The sequence below is a fragment of the Leucopleurus acutus genome (genome assembly GCF_964270905.1).
Source record: "Leucopleurus acutus genome assembly, chromosome: 3".
In the NCBI taxonomy this organism is placed as follows: Eukaryota; Metazoa; Chordata; class Mammalia; order Artiodactyla; family Delphinidae; genus Leucopleurus; species Leucopleurus acutus.
The window spans coordinates 84,518,033-84,534,153 of NC_139145.1; the positions used below are offsets into that span (position 1 = coordinate 84,518,033).

At 38.4% G+C, this 16,121-nt stretch overlaps 1 protein-coding gene across 12 annotated transcripts in view; it reads left to right on the forward strand.

Annotated features, from left to right (window-relative positions):
• APC (APC regulator of WNT signaling pathway) overlaps nucleotides 1-16,121 on the forward strand; it is a 191,527-nt gene that overhangs the window by 147,083 nt on the left and 28,323 nt on the right. For all 12 annotated transcript variants that reach the window (XM_082836192.1, XM_082836197.1, XM_082836198.1 and 9 more), the window contains one exon: nucleotides 6,749-6,853. In XM_082836192.1, coding sequence (XP_082692318.1) covers nucleotides 6,749-6,853 — 105 coding nt within the window. The remainder of the gene's footprint in view (nucleotides 1-6,748; nucleotides 6,854-16,121) is intronic.

Genomic DNA, 16,121 nt, shown 5'->3' on the forward strand with positions numbered 1-16,121 from the left:
TCTGTTTGTTTGTTCTTTAATTCTTCTAGGTCTTCGTTAAACATTTCTTGCATCTTCTCGACCTTTGCCTCCATTCTTTTTCCGAGGTCCTGGATCATCTTCACTATCATTATTCTCAATTCTTTTTCTGGAAGGTTGCCTATCTCCACTTAATTTAGTTGTTTTTCTGGTGTTTTATCTTGTTCCTTCATCTGGTACATAGCCCCTCTGCCTTTTCATCTTGTCTATCTTTCTGTGGATGTGGTTTTTCTTCCACAGGCTGCAGAATTGTAGTTCTTCTTGCTTCTGCTGTCTGCCCTCTGGTGGTTGAGGCTATCTAAGAGGCTTGTGCAGCTGTGTTTTTTTTTTCCTTGATCAAACTTAACTACACTCTATTTTTTAAATTGTTTTTAAAGAGACAGCTTTTGTTTTTATTGAGCAGCACTGTGGGGTTTTTTTAAATTTATTTATTTATTCATTTTTGGCTGCATTGGGTCTTTGTTGCTGCATGCGGACTTTCTCTAGCTGCGGCGAGCAGGGGCTACTCTTTGTTGTGGTGCATCAGCTTCTCATTGCAGTGGCTTCTCTTGTTGTGGAGCACGGGGTCTAAGTGCACGGGCTTCAGTAGTTGTGGCTCGCAAGCTCTAGAGCACAGGCTCAGTAGTTGTGGCTTGTGGGCTTAGTTCCGTGGCATGTGGGATCTTCCCGGATCAGGACTCGAACCCCTGTCCCCTGTGTTGACAGGCGGATTCTTTACCACTGTGCCACCAGAGAAGCCCTGTAATTTCTTTTTTGATATTTTATGCTTTGAGCTTTTGCTTCTTTCTAGCTTATTTAGTTATAGTTAGTTTTTATTCCCACCATCTTTCTTTTTTTTTTTTTTTTTTCAGTACGCGGGCCTCTCACTGTTGTGGCCTCTCCCGCTGTGGAGCACAGGCTCTGGACACGCAGGCTCAGTGGCCATAGCTCACGGGTCTAGCCGCTCCGCGGCATGTGGGATCCTCCTGGACTGGGGCACGAACCCGTGTCCCCTGCATTGGCAGGCAGACTCTCAACCACTGCGCCACCAGGGAAGCCCTCCACATCTTTCTTATATTCTGATTATTGCTATTTGGCTGCATCAGCAGGGTTTTTTTTCTATTTCTAGATCAATATTCACATTTTTTCTATTTGATTGACTCCTTTATGTGTATGAAACAGCCCTCCTTAACTCCATTTAATGCTCTTCACCTTGAATTTTATTTTGTTTGCTATTAGTATTACTGCACTGGCCTTCTTTCTTTCATCATTTGCTTGGTGTAACATATTCCCTGTCTGTATATTTCCAAATTTTACCAACTTTCTGGCCTCTGAAAATTCCTTAAAAAAATTGTCATTTGTTAATAACAATTCTCATTTTCCAGCACAATTATAAGGTTATGGCAGATTGGGGGCTTGTTTGTGTTTTTTGTATTCAGATTTTTATTTAGATCATTGGATTTGGGGCTGACTGTCTACCACTGTGACCTAATCTAATTCTTGTTTCTTTTTGTTATAATAATGGTCGTATCATTCATAGTCTAAAATGTTTACATTTATTCAGTGAATGAAAACTAAAAGAAGGTTCTGTGTCTTATTCGAGAAAGAAAACTCTAATTTTGCTGTTTCATGTTTCTTTATTCCATTATTATCATTTTTCTAATATAGATCAGAGAGAGAAGCTTGAAAATAGAGAAAACTGGGAATCAGATACTCATAAATTAGGTCACATACAGTGAAGACAAGAAAAGAAAAGATGTCTGCTAAATAATTTCTCTACCGTGAAACATCTTATTATTATTATTTTTTTTTCGGTACGGGGGCCTCTCACTGTTGTGGCTTCTCCCGTTGCGGAGCACAGGCTCTGGACACGCAGGCTCAGCGGCCATGGCTCACGGGCCTAGCCGCTCCGCGGCATATGGGATCCTCCCGGACCGGGGCACGAACCCGCGTCCCCTGCATCAGCAGGCAGACTCTCTACCACTGCGCCACCAGGGAAGCCCCTGAAGCATGTTATAACACTGTCTTTGCCCTACCTGCTGACAACTCTGGTTTAGGGTCTAGATGTGGAACATAATTCAGATGATGTAATTATTACACATGATTCAAATCTCAAAAGTTCCAAAAGGATATGTGAGGCAACCAGTGCTGCCACTTTCTTATGTATCATTTCAGACAGGTTTTTTACTGGCAAACTCGTACATTTGGGGGTGGGGGGTGCTCAGAAGGGTGCAAACTGTGAGGTAAATTATGGCATGGTTTAACAATCTCTAGAAAATAGCCAGTGAGAAATATTTATTAAAATCCCATGCAGAGTACTCTTACAACCCATTAATAAGGAGACAACCACACTTACAAATGAGCAAAAGATTTGAATACACGTTTCACCAGAAAAATATATAGGAATGGCTAGTAAACACATGAAAATGTGCTCAACATCATTAGTCACTAGGGAAATGCAAGTTAAAACCACAATGAGATACCACTTCACACTCATTAGGGTGGCTGTAATCATAAAGAAAACAGTAAGCTTTGGCAGAGTTATGGATAAATAGAAGCCGTCATACATGGCTGCTGAGAATCTAAAATGGTTTGGCCACTTGAGAAGTGTGGCAGTCACCTGAAGTATTAAACGTACCATTATCGTATGACACAGCAATTCCACTTCTAGGTATCTATCTAAGAGAAATGGAAACATGTCCACACAGAGACTTTCACTTGAATGTTCATGGCAGTATTATTCACAATAGCCCCAAAGTAGAAAAATGCAAATGTGTATCAATTGGTGAATTAATAAACAAAATATGGTATACCCTTACAATGGAATACTGTTTGGCAATAAAAAGGAACAAATTGATGACACATACTCTAACAGAGATGAACCTCAAAAACATTTTACTAAATAAAAGTAGCTAGACACATAAGTCCACATATTCCGCTTATAATTAATGTACAGAAAAGACAAATTCATAAAGACAAAGTAGATTTATATTTACCTGAGGCTATGGGTGGGAATTGGGATTAACCATAAAGGGTTCTTTTAGAACACAAGGGATCTTTTTAGAGTGATGAAAATGTTCTAAAACTGGAGTATTGTGATGCTTGGTAAGTTTATTAAAAATCATTGAGCCGTACACTTAAAATGGGCCAATTCTGAGATATGTAAATACCTCAACAAAATTGTTTTGTTTTTTTAATTTTTTTAGTCCTAGGATAGAAAACTAGGGAAGGTGTCCAGCAACTATGGGAATAAGGAAACTAGATAGGATTATTCTTTCAAAGGAATCAGAAACAATCTCTTTGTTCTCAGTGTTAGCAGTAGTTTTAGATAGTGATCAAAGAACACAGACAGGCCTGTAGCCTAGGATCAGTGAAAGAATAAAGGGAAGTAAATAAGTAAAGAAAACTAAAGATAATAAGTGTTAAATATTACTTTGTGCTCTAGAGTCAGAATGCTTGGGTTGTGATCCCAGCTCTGGCTCTGCCATTTACTAGGTATGTGACCTAAAGCCAGGTACTTATCATCTGTGCCTCCTCAGTTTCTTCATCTGTAAAATGGGGATAATAATAGTACGTGCTTCATAGAGTTGATGTAAGGATTAAATAAATCAATAGGTGCCAAGTGATCAGTGCATAACAAACATTAGATTTTTTTTTTTAACTTCATTATTTTCATCATTATCACCATCATCAGTTGGGCCTGGCAGTCCTGCAGGCCTACTGTGTTTCTCTGGATTCGCCCTTCTCTCTCTACTGGAAATGACTATTTCTGATGTCTGCTAATCTTTGTCCTTCTAATAATTTCATCTCCTCCTTCACAGAGAAAACAGTAGCTATCGTCAGAGCTCTCTCTCCTTCCTACCAGGAAGCATTCTGCCTTCCTTCCTGTGCTTTGGATTTTCAGTTCCTGCCTTCTCAGGAACTTTGTACTCTTACCTCATTTCTCTCACATGTTTATCTTCTTTCTCTTCTGTAGCATCTTTTCATTGGAATTTAAACATGCTCGAGTCTTATCTTTAAAAATAGAAAATGAACCTTCCTCAATTCCACCTCTCCCTGCAACTGTTCTTCATCTGTCCCCTTCCCGTCCTCATTGTCTTTTCTTAATCTTCACTCCAAAGGTGTTTCTAGACTCCAAGTCTGTATTTCCTCCCCACCATTCACACACACCAGTCTAGTCTCTATTCTCATAGTTTCACTGAAATGGATCATTGATAACTTCCATATTGCCAATTAAATTGACATTTTCAGTCTTCATCTTGATACTTTCCACATTACTGAACACTGTTGCTTGAAATATTACACTCTTGGCATCTTTTTTGGTTCATACGCATTCCTTAAGACAAATTTCTCTTTTCTCTTTATTTTTTCTCCCTCCCTGAGACCATCTTATTTATACTTAGGGCTTTACTCACCAGCTGTATGCTTTTGGCTCTCAAATTCATTTTTCTAGCCCTGAGCTCCAGACTCCTAAATCTGTGTACCTGCTCTGCATCTCTACTTAGTTGTCTTAAAGGCACTTTAAATCCAACATATCCAAAGCATAATTAATGATCTTCTCCTCCTAAGTCCTCCTTATGAGCCCCACATCCTCCAAAATACCCTCATTCTCCTTTAGTATTACCTATCTCTGTGAATGGTACCATCATTATTCAGTCGTGTGAGCTAAGGAACACAGGAGTAATTCTTGACACCAGACCTCTTCCTCCACTCGCCATATCCAATCTATCATGTAGTCTTTCAGATTTACCTCTGTCTCCACTGCCTTTATCTGCATCACTGCTTCCCTAGGTGTAAAGTACCATTATCTAATACCTACTTTAATACATAGTCTCCAAACTTGTCTCTTCTCTTTCCTACCTACTTAGACCATTTTAAATTTGACTTTAAAAACTCAAAATACACGCACCTTTTCCTGTTAGTATTACTGGTATTAGTTATGTGAGGGCAAGAGTGCCATCTGAGAATCACACTAAATTCAGTAAAATCAGTAAGTTTTTTGTTTTTGTTTTTGTTTTTACCATCTTTCTGTTCTACTCTTCACACTATAGTTCTTTGATGTTCTAGAGCAAGCCATGTTTCCTCCCAGCCCAGTTTCTTTGCATATGGTCTTCTGTTTACCTAAAACCTTCACCTTCTATCCCCATCCCATTTCCTAGAACTCCTGTTTGTATTTAGATGTCAGTTCAGACAACGCTTCCTAAGGGAGCTCTTCCCCCCAAGTCCCCACAACGTATGGCATCCCTCTGGTGTATATCCTTACAGCACCCTGTACCCTTCCTCAGAGTACTTGTCAAAGTTTTAACTCTATTGTCATTTCTCTCATTATTTGATAGCATCCCTGACTAGACTGAAGCTTGAAGAGTGTGTTGAGCAGTGTCTGGTTTTGCCAACGCTGTATTCCCCAGCATCTAGTGAAAGTAACCAACATGGCAGATACTCGGTACTCTTATATTGACGTCTTCAATTATGTTAGTGTCAAATCTTAGTGGATTTAGTGGGTTTTGTTTTGTTTTGTTTTGCGGTACGTGGGCCTCTCACTGTTGTGGCCTCTCCCGTTGCGGAGCACAGGCTCCGGACACGCAGGCTCAGCGGCCATGGCTCACGGGGCCTAGCTGCTCCGCGGCATGTGGGATCTTCCCGGACCAGAGCACGAACCCGTGTCCCCTGCATCGGCAGGCGGACTATCAACCACTGTGCCACCAGGGAAGCCCGATTTAGTGGTTTTTGATTCATTTTGTCTCTAGATTGATTTTGTATTCTCTACTTTTGTTGATTTTGTTGAATTTCGTAGTGTAATTTTCCCATGGTGATATTTTTTCTTCTGCTTCTGAATTATCGAGACTACCTCTCTTTTGCCTATATATAACTTACGCTAGTTTATTGATGGAAATATTGGTAAATTATTAAGTCACATCTTAAATGGTCTAGGAAAGCTTTATGTTTAAAGAAATTCTAGTGGAAGCCATTTTGCAATACAGTTTTCCACTATTATGTCAAATTTTTTAAAGTGTAATTTTTATTTTTGCGTTATCATTTTCCTAGGGCAGGCACATTTGTGATTGTTTCTATAAAAGATAATGGAAAAGTTATTTTATTTCTTTGATTCTACGGTGATATTTTTTTCAAAGTGACTGCTTTGTACTGGATATAATCTCTCTTGAAATGACTGCTTTTACTGGATATAATCTGTCACTTTCATTTTACATAGCAGATGGTGGCTACATTAGAAAAAAGGTTTTTGGTCTTTTTCAGATCAGAATCTTAAGAATTTATCTGTTGGTTTCATATGACTTTTATTAGCAGAAGATGTATTTATATATTCTGTGTATAAACATAGTTATACAGAAGGTGTTTTTAAGCTTAGGTTAATAGTTTAACTTATATTTGCAGCTCTAGTAAACGCCAGAGCCATGTGACCTTGCGGAAAAGACAGTTATTTGTTCTAGTTGGGTTATATCCCTGATAGTGATGTGAGCACAGCTGGTGGAGGATGGTGTTTCTGTGAGTCTCAGAAAATCCTTTGTCTTGTGTGGCTCTAATGCTCGAGGGACACACTTCACTTTCCTTTTACCGAAATAGTCGACAGTCAACCCTGCTGGAGCTGATGAAGTATAAAGTGCAGTTCCATGCTTTTGTAAACCTGTATAATTGAGGCATTCAAAGCTTTAAAGCAAGAACGAAGGAAAGCTCTGGGCTAAGAAAGCATACACCATTTTTGTATGTAATGATGTTAACTCCATATTAACAGAGGTCATCTCAGAGCAAGCATGAAGCCGGCTCACATGAAGCTGAGCGACAGAATGAAAGTCAAGGAGTGGCAGAAATCAACATGGCAACTTCGGGTAGTGGTCAGGTAAATAAATTATTTTCTTAATTTTTTTTCTAATTAACTATTTAAATATTTAAAAAGGAATACAGAGTGAGATGATTCTCAGAAAGATCTATAAATCTTATCTACTTTCTTAGTCTTGAATGGATATCTCCAGAAGAATTCGGTACCAAAATTCTATGTCATTTTTCTTTATTATATCTAACAATAATGCTTTCAAAATTTCTAAGTATATTTTATAGCTCTAAATTGTGTGTCTCTGTTTTAGCCTGAAGTGATTTGCGTGAGAAGAATTTTTTTGAAAAATAAATACTAAGCTGCATTTTGGTCATATGTGATTTGACCTAGTTATTATTGCTTGTATTTGAATAGGTTTGCTCTTTCTCTGTGGCATTCTTTGCAAAGACATTTTTATGTTTTTAAAAAATGGCCATAAGAACTTATAGTTCTTGTTTTATGTTGCACTTCAAGGTTACATAAATCTAGAAATTTAAATCCTATCACTGAAAAAGATGATTCTAATGCTCATACAGAGTAGAAATATAGCCTAATGATGTTTACTATTTTCATCTTTAGCAAAATTATAGATGTCAATTTTTTTTTTTTAATGTAGAACTATTATCTTGTTACGTTGCCATCAGTCTTCTATTAGAGTTTTATTGGAATGCATCCTACTATGACAGTATTTTTCTTTGGAGTGTTCTGTATTCTCCACATTTTTTCAATGAATATTTTATGTTGTAAATGAATCATTTTTTTAAATACAATTTCACTAAGTTAATTTTAAGGAAATTTTCTTACTGTTGATATAAAATATTCCCTTAGTGTCTGTAGGTTACTTTTAATGATACTAGTTATTTTAAAAGAGCCTGCTTCTATTAGTTCATTGAAATTTAAAGCTTAAAATGTCTCATACTTGAGTACTTAAATTTATTTTACTGAGTTAAAACAAAAAGATACTTCATTTTAATATTACTGGTGAGCACTGTAGTGGAGAAAACTCTATAGATGGCAAATTAGGGAAATTATATTTAAATAGCACATTTGGGTTATATCTTTGTGTATTGTTTAGGGAATTCTTTGGGAACAATATGTGTTCCTACAATTACATAGAAAAAAGAAAAGTTCTGTCTTTTTGATAGAAAAAAAATTGTTTGCTTAGGGTTAGACCCACTATTAGTGCTTTGGGTCGTATTCCAATTATTATATACTTTAACGCCTCACCTATCCAATAAGCTGGATATTCATTAAAAAAAGAGATCGAATCCCTATCACACTGCTTACATCAAAATTAATTCTAAGTAGATTAGATTTGATGTCAAAAATGAAAACTATAAAAATACTAAAAGATAAGAAGAAAATGAGGGTAGAATTTTTATAATCATGAAGTGGGTAGGAAACCATAAGAGAAAGGAACAGTAGGTTTTATATAAAAATGTAAAACTTCAATATGCCATAAAATCATAGCAAAGTTACAAGATCAAATTAATGATGCTACAGCTACTCCCAGATCCTAATGTAAGATGAGTGGTATACATCTGTGGGACTGTGATTCAGTTATGCCAAGATTCCTTTAACCTGTCTTAGTAGGGTCTACCCATATGACAGCTGCTTGAGGTTTGTTCATTTGCTTTGTTTTATTATTTGCTCCAGAGACAAAAACCATTGACACTAATGAAAACTGAAAATAATCTTTTTGACTCTCAGGGTCACAGTAGCATGATCTATCAAAGCTCCTTTCCTGGTGCCCTTATCTCTGCCACTTTGTGGAAATTCATTCTACCTCACCTGGTTTCCTCCCCACATCCACTCTGCCGGAATGATCTTTACATGAGTAAATCACCCTCTTTGTAAAATCCTTTGTTGGCGTCCCTTGGTTCTTAGAATAAGGTAACCCTTTATTATGACCTGTATAATCTGGCTCCTTCCCAGCGTGTTAGCTTTATGTCACACTTTGCTCTCAGCACTTCTGCTGCGCTGAGCTTTCAGGACCTCACCTTTCCTGGGCTTTCTCCTCTGCAGCCTGTGCACCGTCTGTTCCTGTTCCATGTAGTGCTCTTCTCATCCCACTTCACTCAGTTAACATCGGTTTATATGTGTCTGAGCTTAAGCATGACTTTCTCAAGAGGCTTGAACTGTTCACATCCCATTATTAAAGGCTGTCCTAGCTTGTTCTTCTCCTTTGCAGACCACATTTGCAGTTTTATGTTTATTTCTGTGATTATTTCTCTTTTCCCCAGTAGACTGTAAGCTCCAGGAGGGCAAAGATCCTTCCCAGTTTTATCCATTTTTATATCCCCACAATCCCTGATAAATAGTAGATAACAACAATAAATACATGTAGGTTGGAAGGAATGACTAACATCCCTTCTAGAAATAAGGTTTCTTGACCTGTGATTAATCTCCGCTAGAAGCTAAATGAAAAGAGAAAGCTAAAAGTAAATTATACAGATCAGATCCCTGTTTGCTTAGTATATAACTGTGTGTGTAATTCATTTATGAATTGATCCTCAGCTTTTCTGTTTAATGTTTAGAACCAGATCTCCAGTGATATAACCAGTAAGTAGTAATGAACTTCAACAAAGAGTGGGAAAGAGAGAAAATGGTAGGAGGACCTTTTTTGCTGCTAGTAATGTGTTTTTAAACATTTTATTATGGAAAATTTCAAATATATACAGAGGCAGATAGAATAATATAGTAATCTACATGTACCCTATCTACTTGCCCTCCCATTTTATTTTTGGAAAAGATCCCAGACATCATTTATTGCATAAATACTTCACTGTGTGTTTCCAAAAGATAAGAACACATTTTGGGGGGACTTCCCTGGTGGTGCAGTGGTTAAGATTCTGTGTTCCCAGTGCGAGGGGCTTGGGTTCAATCCCTGGTCAGGGAACTGGATCCCACATGCATGCCACAACTAAGGAGCCCGTGTGCTGCAATGAAGACCTGGCACAACCAAATACATTTTTTTAAAAAAGGAATACTTTTTTTTAATTGAAGTATGGTTGATTTACAATATTGTTAGTTCCAGGTGCACAGCAAAGTGATTCAGTTATACATATATTTTTTTCCAATTCTTTTCCCTTATAGGCTATTACAAGAAGTTGAATATAGTTCCCTGTGCTATACAGTAAATTCTTGTTGTTTATCTAATTTATATATGTGGAGGTGTGTATCTGTTAATCCCATACTCCTGTTTCATCCCTCCCTCCCTTTCCCCTTTGGTAACCATAAGTTTGTTTTCTGTGTCTAAGATTACTTTTTTTAAAATTGAAGTATAGCTGATTTACATTAGTTAGTTTCAACTATACAGCAAAGTGATTCAGTCATTTTTTTTTCAGATTATTTGTATCTGTTAATCCCATACCATTAATCTGTCCTTTTCTCCTTCCCCTGTGATAACCATAAGTTTGTTTTCTGCGTCTATGAGTCTGTTTTGTATATAGATTCATTTGTATTATTTTTTAGATTCCCCCATATAAGTGATATCATATAATATTTGTCTTTCTCTGTCTGACTTGCCTAACTTAGTATGATATTCTCTAGGTCCATCCATGTTGCTGCAGGTGGCAGTATTTCATTCTTTTTTGTGGCTGAATAAAATTCCATTGTATCTTCTTAAACTGATCATCTGTTGATGGGCACTTGGGTCGTTTCCATGTCTTGGCTATTGTAAATAGTGCTGCTGTGAACATTGGGGTGTATGTATCTTTTTGAATTAGAGTTTTCCTCTTTTCTGGATTTATGCCCAGGAGTGAGATTGCTGGATCATATGGTAGCTCTATTTTTAGCTTTTTAAGGAACCTCCATACTGTTTTTCACAGTGGCAGTACCAATTAACATTCCCACTAACAGTGTAGGAGGGCTCCCTTTTCTCCACATTCTTTCCAGACTTTTTAATGATGGCCATTCTGACCGGTGTGAGGTGATACCTCATTGTGGTTTTGATTTGCATTTCTCTAATAATTAGCAATGTTGATCATCTTTTCATGTGCTTGTTGGTCATCTGTATGTCTTCTTTGGAGGAATGTCTGTTTAGGTCTTCTGTCCATCTTTTGATTGGGTTGTCTGTTTTTTTGATATTAAGTTGTATGAGTTGTTTGTACATTTTGGATATTAACCGTTTGTCAGTCGCATCATTTGTGCATATATTTTCTCCCAGTCCGTAGGTTGTCTTTGTTTTGTTGATGGGTTTTTTGTTTTTTGGTTTTTCTTTGCTGTGTGAAAGCTTTTACGTTTGATTAGGTCCCATTTGATTATTTTTGCTTTTATTTCTTTTGCCTTGGGAGACTGATCTAAGAAAATATTGCTATAATTTATGTCTGAGAATGTTTGCCTATGTCTTCTTCTAGGAGTTTTATGGTGTCATGTCTTGTATTTAGGTCTTTAAACCAATTTGAGTTTATGGTGTGATGGAGTGTTCTAACTTCTTTGATTTACATGTAGCTGTCCAGCTTTCTGAACACCACTTGATGAAGAGACTGTCTTTTCTCCATTGTGTATTCTTGCCTCCTTTGTCGAAGATTAATTGACCATAGGTGTGTGGGTTTATTTCTGGGCTCTTTATTTTGTTCTGTTGGTCTATATGTCTGTTTTTGTGCAAACACCATACTGTTTTGATTACTGTAGCTTTGTAGTATTGTCTGAAGTCCCAAAGCAGTCTACAAGATTTAATGCAATTCCTATCAAAATGCCCATGACATTTTTCACAGAACTAGAACAAATAATACTAAAATTTATATGGAACCACAAAAGACCCAGAATTGCTAAAGCAATCCTGGGGAAAAAGGACAAAGAACAGTTTTTTAAAATACATAACTATAGTGCCATTATTACACTGCCAAAGAAATTAACAGTAATTCCTTAGTAGCATCAGATATCTAGTCAGTATTCAAATTTGCAATTGTTTCATGAATGTCATAATTTTTCAGTTTATTTGACTTGGGCCAGATAAGGTTCGTGCACAGAGATTGGTTAATATGTCTTTGAAGCCTCTTTTAATCTATAGGTTTCCTCTTTGTCTCTCAGTTTTTTGCTATGTTTGTTGACTAACCAAAGTTATTTGTTTTCTAGTGTTTTCCATAGTCTGGATTTTGCTGATAACATCTCCATGGTGAAGTTTGACATGATCCTCTATCTTCTGTATTTCCTATAAATTGGTATTTAGATCTAGAGATGTGATCGGATTTGGTTTCAAGGCCCCCCCCCCCCACTTTTTTTTGGACAAGACTTTTTCATAGATGGCATTGTGGTCTTCCATCAGGAAGCACAAAATGTCTGGTTGTCTCTATTTTGTGGTATTAACAGCCATTGATACTTAATGCCTAGCTCCATTAATTCATTAGGGGTTACAGAATTAGCTGTAGTATTTCTGTATAGAGAAACATCTCCTTATCTACTGTTTGACTACTTCCAGATACAGTTTGTATGAAAAAAGGCAAGGCAAGGGGAGTGGTTGCTTCTTCCCCCTCTTATGTCAGATTTCATGGTGAGTTGGAGACTGTTGCTACCTTTATGGTGAACCCCTTTGAGTCACTTTGTAAAGTGAGCAAGCAGAGGATAGAAGAGGGGTTCCAACCCAGCAAGTGTAATTGAAATTGACTGTATCCCAGTTGTGCTAATTTAACTGCCAGGCATAGTCCTTCTAGGGTCCCTCAGCAAACATTTGAGTGCCTGTAATGGCAATGGATATTTAAGGGTGAATAAAGGGGAATCAGAAGATAGATGCTTGATTCTAACATGTAGTGAAAAGGAATTGTATTTACTTGGAGGGGTCCCCTCCAGACAATTCATCTTATCCCCACCTCCCTGCTCCTTAGCCCATTTTTCACTCTACTGTTAACTTTCTCCCCCAGCCCTTTCACCTGAAAGATAATATAAAACTCATCACTGTTCAGGATCTGTTTACTAAGGATCTGCATTATGCCAAGGCTGTTCTGAACCCTCGGGTGTGGTGGTGGGCTAGGTAGATGCTACCTTGTCCTCAAGAAACTTATCATCTAGAAGTAAGACAAATGAGCATTTTCCACAAAGTGTGTTAAGTACTATGAAAGGGCAAGTACGTAGCGCTACAGCATTTAACCTAGTGTTAGGGTGATTTTCATCCTAGAGGAAGTTACAAATTAATTTATTCTGATACCATAATAATGATTGGGTAAATTAGGTACAGTAGTCTAGGTGAAAGACGATGGTGGCCTGGGAGTTAGGGAAGAATTGATAGGTGTGAGAGAGTCATTTGGTCAGCAAATATCTGAGTATCTGAGAGGATTTAGAAACTATAATCCATAAGGGTTAGTGTCAGATGCGAGGGCTGAGGAGGAAGAAGTCAGGAATGACTTCCAGGTTTTTGTCGTAGGCAGCTACAAGGATGGTGATGCATTTCAGTGCTAACACTAGATGAGGAACAAGTTTGTGAAGGAAAATAATCTAGTTTCAAAAATGTTAAGTTTCAAGATGTTCATTCTGAGACAATGAAGCAGAAATGTCAAGTAGGCTATTAGATAGTGGGTTTGGAATCAAAGGGAAGGGTGAAAAATGTGATAATTCAAGGTATGGGAGATTTTTATATCCCCTGTGATTATAGAACGAGAAGATGAAGACCTGGGCTAAAAAAATCCCAAAGCAAGGGAATAACATTGTTGTTCCAAAAGAGGAAATAGTTAACAATATCCACCATTGACTGTAAGGACTTGAAAATTTTCCTTTAGGTTTCACCAAGAAAAGAACTTCAGGGCTTCCCTGGTGGCGTAGTGGTTGAGAGTCCACCTGCCGATGCAGGGGACACGGGTTTGTGCCCCGGTCCGGGAAGATCCCACATGCCGCGGAGCGGCTGGGCCCGTGAGCCATGGCCGCTGAGCCTGCGCGTCCGGAGCCTGTGCTCCGCAACGGGAGAGGCCACAGCAGTGAGAGGCCCACGTACCGCAGAAAAAAAAAAAAAAAAAAAAACTTCAGTGCTGATCTTGGCAAGAGCCGTTTCATTGGCTTTCTTCTCTACCATGTGATATTGGAGTGAGTTGAGGTTTAAATTGGAAGGTTGAAAAGTAGAAGAGAGCAATTTTAGCTAACTCAAAAAGTCTGAGTGTGAACTGCCCAAGAGAGAAAAGGCCATTAACTGACACAGTAGAGATTTGAGAGAAAATTGAGAGATTATTTTTCTTTTTATAAAATAGGAGAGATAAGCATATTTGAATGGTAATGGGAAGGAGCCAGTAGAGAAAAAGATTGAAGGTCCAAAAGAGCAAAGAGAAATGGGGAGGGAAAGGATCCAGAGCACACATGAAGGGACGGGCCTCAGGTAGCAGAAGGGGTGCCTCTGAAGCAATAGCAGGAGAAGATGGAGATGGGTGTGGAGGCAGGTAATTTTGTCAGTTTGGTGGCAGCAAGTTTGAGGAAGTTTTGTCTGATGGCTTCTGTTTCTCTGTAATTAGAAGGTAAAATTATTTGTGGTAAAGGAGACATATCCAAAATAGCCACTGTGAGCAAAGAAGGGAGAGCTGACTTGGGAAACACAAGGATTACAGATGGAGGACTAAGGGCCCAGGTGTATTGGTGACCATAAATGTTATATGGGCAGTACCCTGGAGAATTGTGTGATATTCTCACATGCTCAAATTTCTCAAATACTGCTCAGCAGTCCATATTAGGGTGTAGAGAAAACAGGCAGTTGGATTCATCTACAATTGCAATGTTTCCAGGCAGGTGGGATGGAATAGCCATGGGGCAAAGATATTGAAAACTGACCAGAGAATTACGGAAGTGATGGACCACGAAAAATCTCAAGGTGGAGTATGTAGAGACATCCATGCACTGGACATTCCAATCATTTTAAAGACACTTTCTTGGGGAAGGTTAAAGGAGATTGCCAGAAGAATAGGTTTTCAGAGTTACCACAAGATAACTAAATGCATTATTCAGAGATGGTACATTTTAGGGTGATGGAAATGGTCTAGGATACAGCCATAGATGTCAGTGACTAAAATGGAGTAGAGGAGAAAAACATCACTGAAGATACCAGAGAACTGAGAGACCACGGTTTTGAATGAGGCGTAAGTTACCCAGAATGGTGGCAGTAATTGAAATAGAAGGAGGCCAGTGACCCTTGTGCCAAAGTTGTTTAATGATTGAAGACAGTGATTGGGTGGTTAGTAGGTGATAGCACTGGGGAAAGGGAAAAGTGATTATAACACAAGGAGATTTGGGGCTATTACCAGAAGGTGGAGAAATAGTAGTTTCAAAGTGATGTTGAAGAGTGAGGAGAACATAGGCTTATGCTACCTCCTGACGCCAAAGTACATGGGATATTGGAGAGAGGGCTGCAGGGGGAGCTGGTGTCCAATAAGAGCTAGGTTTCAGTTAATGAAATGAAAGGAGCATTATGTGAAAAGTTAAGGAGGTGTGGGTATTTATGGAGCATGGAACCTAAATTTCACAAGGAAGTTTGGATAGGAAAGAAAATAGTAGGAAATAGTGTCTTACACACGTTTTAAGGCTGAGAGTGGGAAATGATATGTTTTTGGACTTATTATGTTTTTGAACACTGAGCAAGGCTGATTTAGTGGATGTAAAATATGGCTGATTTAATAGGTCTTGAGTTTGAGAGAGAGTTAATGACGCTCATTTCTTCAGAATTTAGTCATGAGTTGGGTGGGAAATACTTCTTAGGAAGGTACCATTTCTTGCAGGTTACCATTTCTCTGGTTCCTCTGAAAGGTGTCGGTGCAGGCATAGCCATAATAAAAGGGCCCAGGAAAGATTCTCAGGGCTCAAGTTCTAGGCCTATAGGTAGTGTGGGTATGGGAATGTTCTCTTGGAATCTCCTTATAGGAAATGCATCTGGATTTCTAGCTAGAGAGTTTGGGAGAACAGAGCGGTGAGTGTCCCAAAATCAAGGAGCTGTATAGAAAGGTACGGAGACTAAAGCTTAAAGATGATTTGGTATCTACACTGAAAGGAATGTCCGGAACATTTTTTAGTGTGGACATGGGTTTTCCCTTGTTTCGTAGTTTAACCTCTTATTTCTCTTTTGTTTCAAACAATGTGTTAATTATCTATTGCTGCTTGACAATTTTAGCAAAATCAGCAAACATTTATTGTTGTTTCTGTAGGTCAGGAAACCTGGTGCAGCTTAGCTGAGTGCCTCTGGTTCAGGGTCTCTCACAGGCTGCAGTCACCGTGTTAGCTGGGGCCGCAGTCATTTCAAGACTTGACTCGGGGAAGATGTGCTTCGAAGCTCACTCATATGGCTATTGGCAGGCCTCATGTCCTCAGGCTGTTGGCCAGTGATATCATG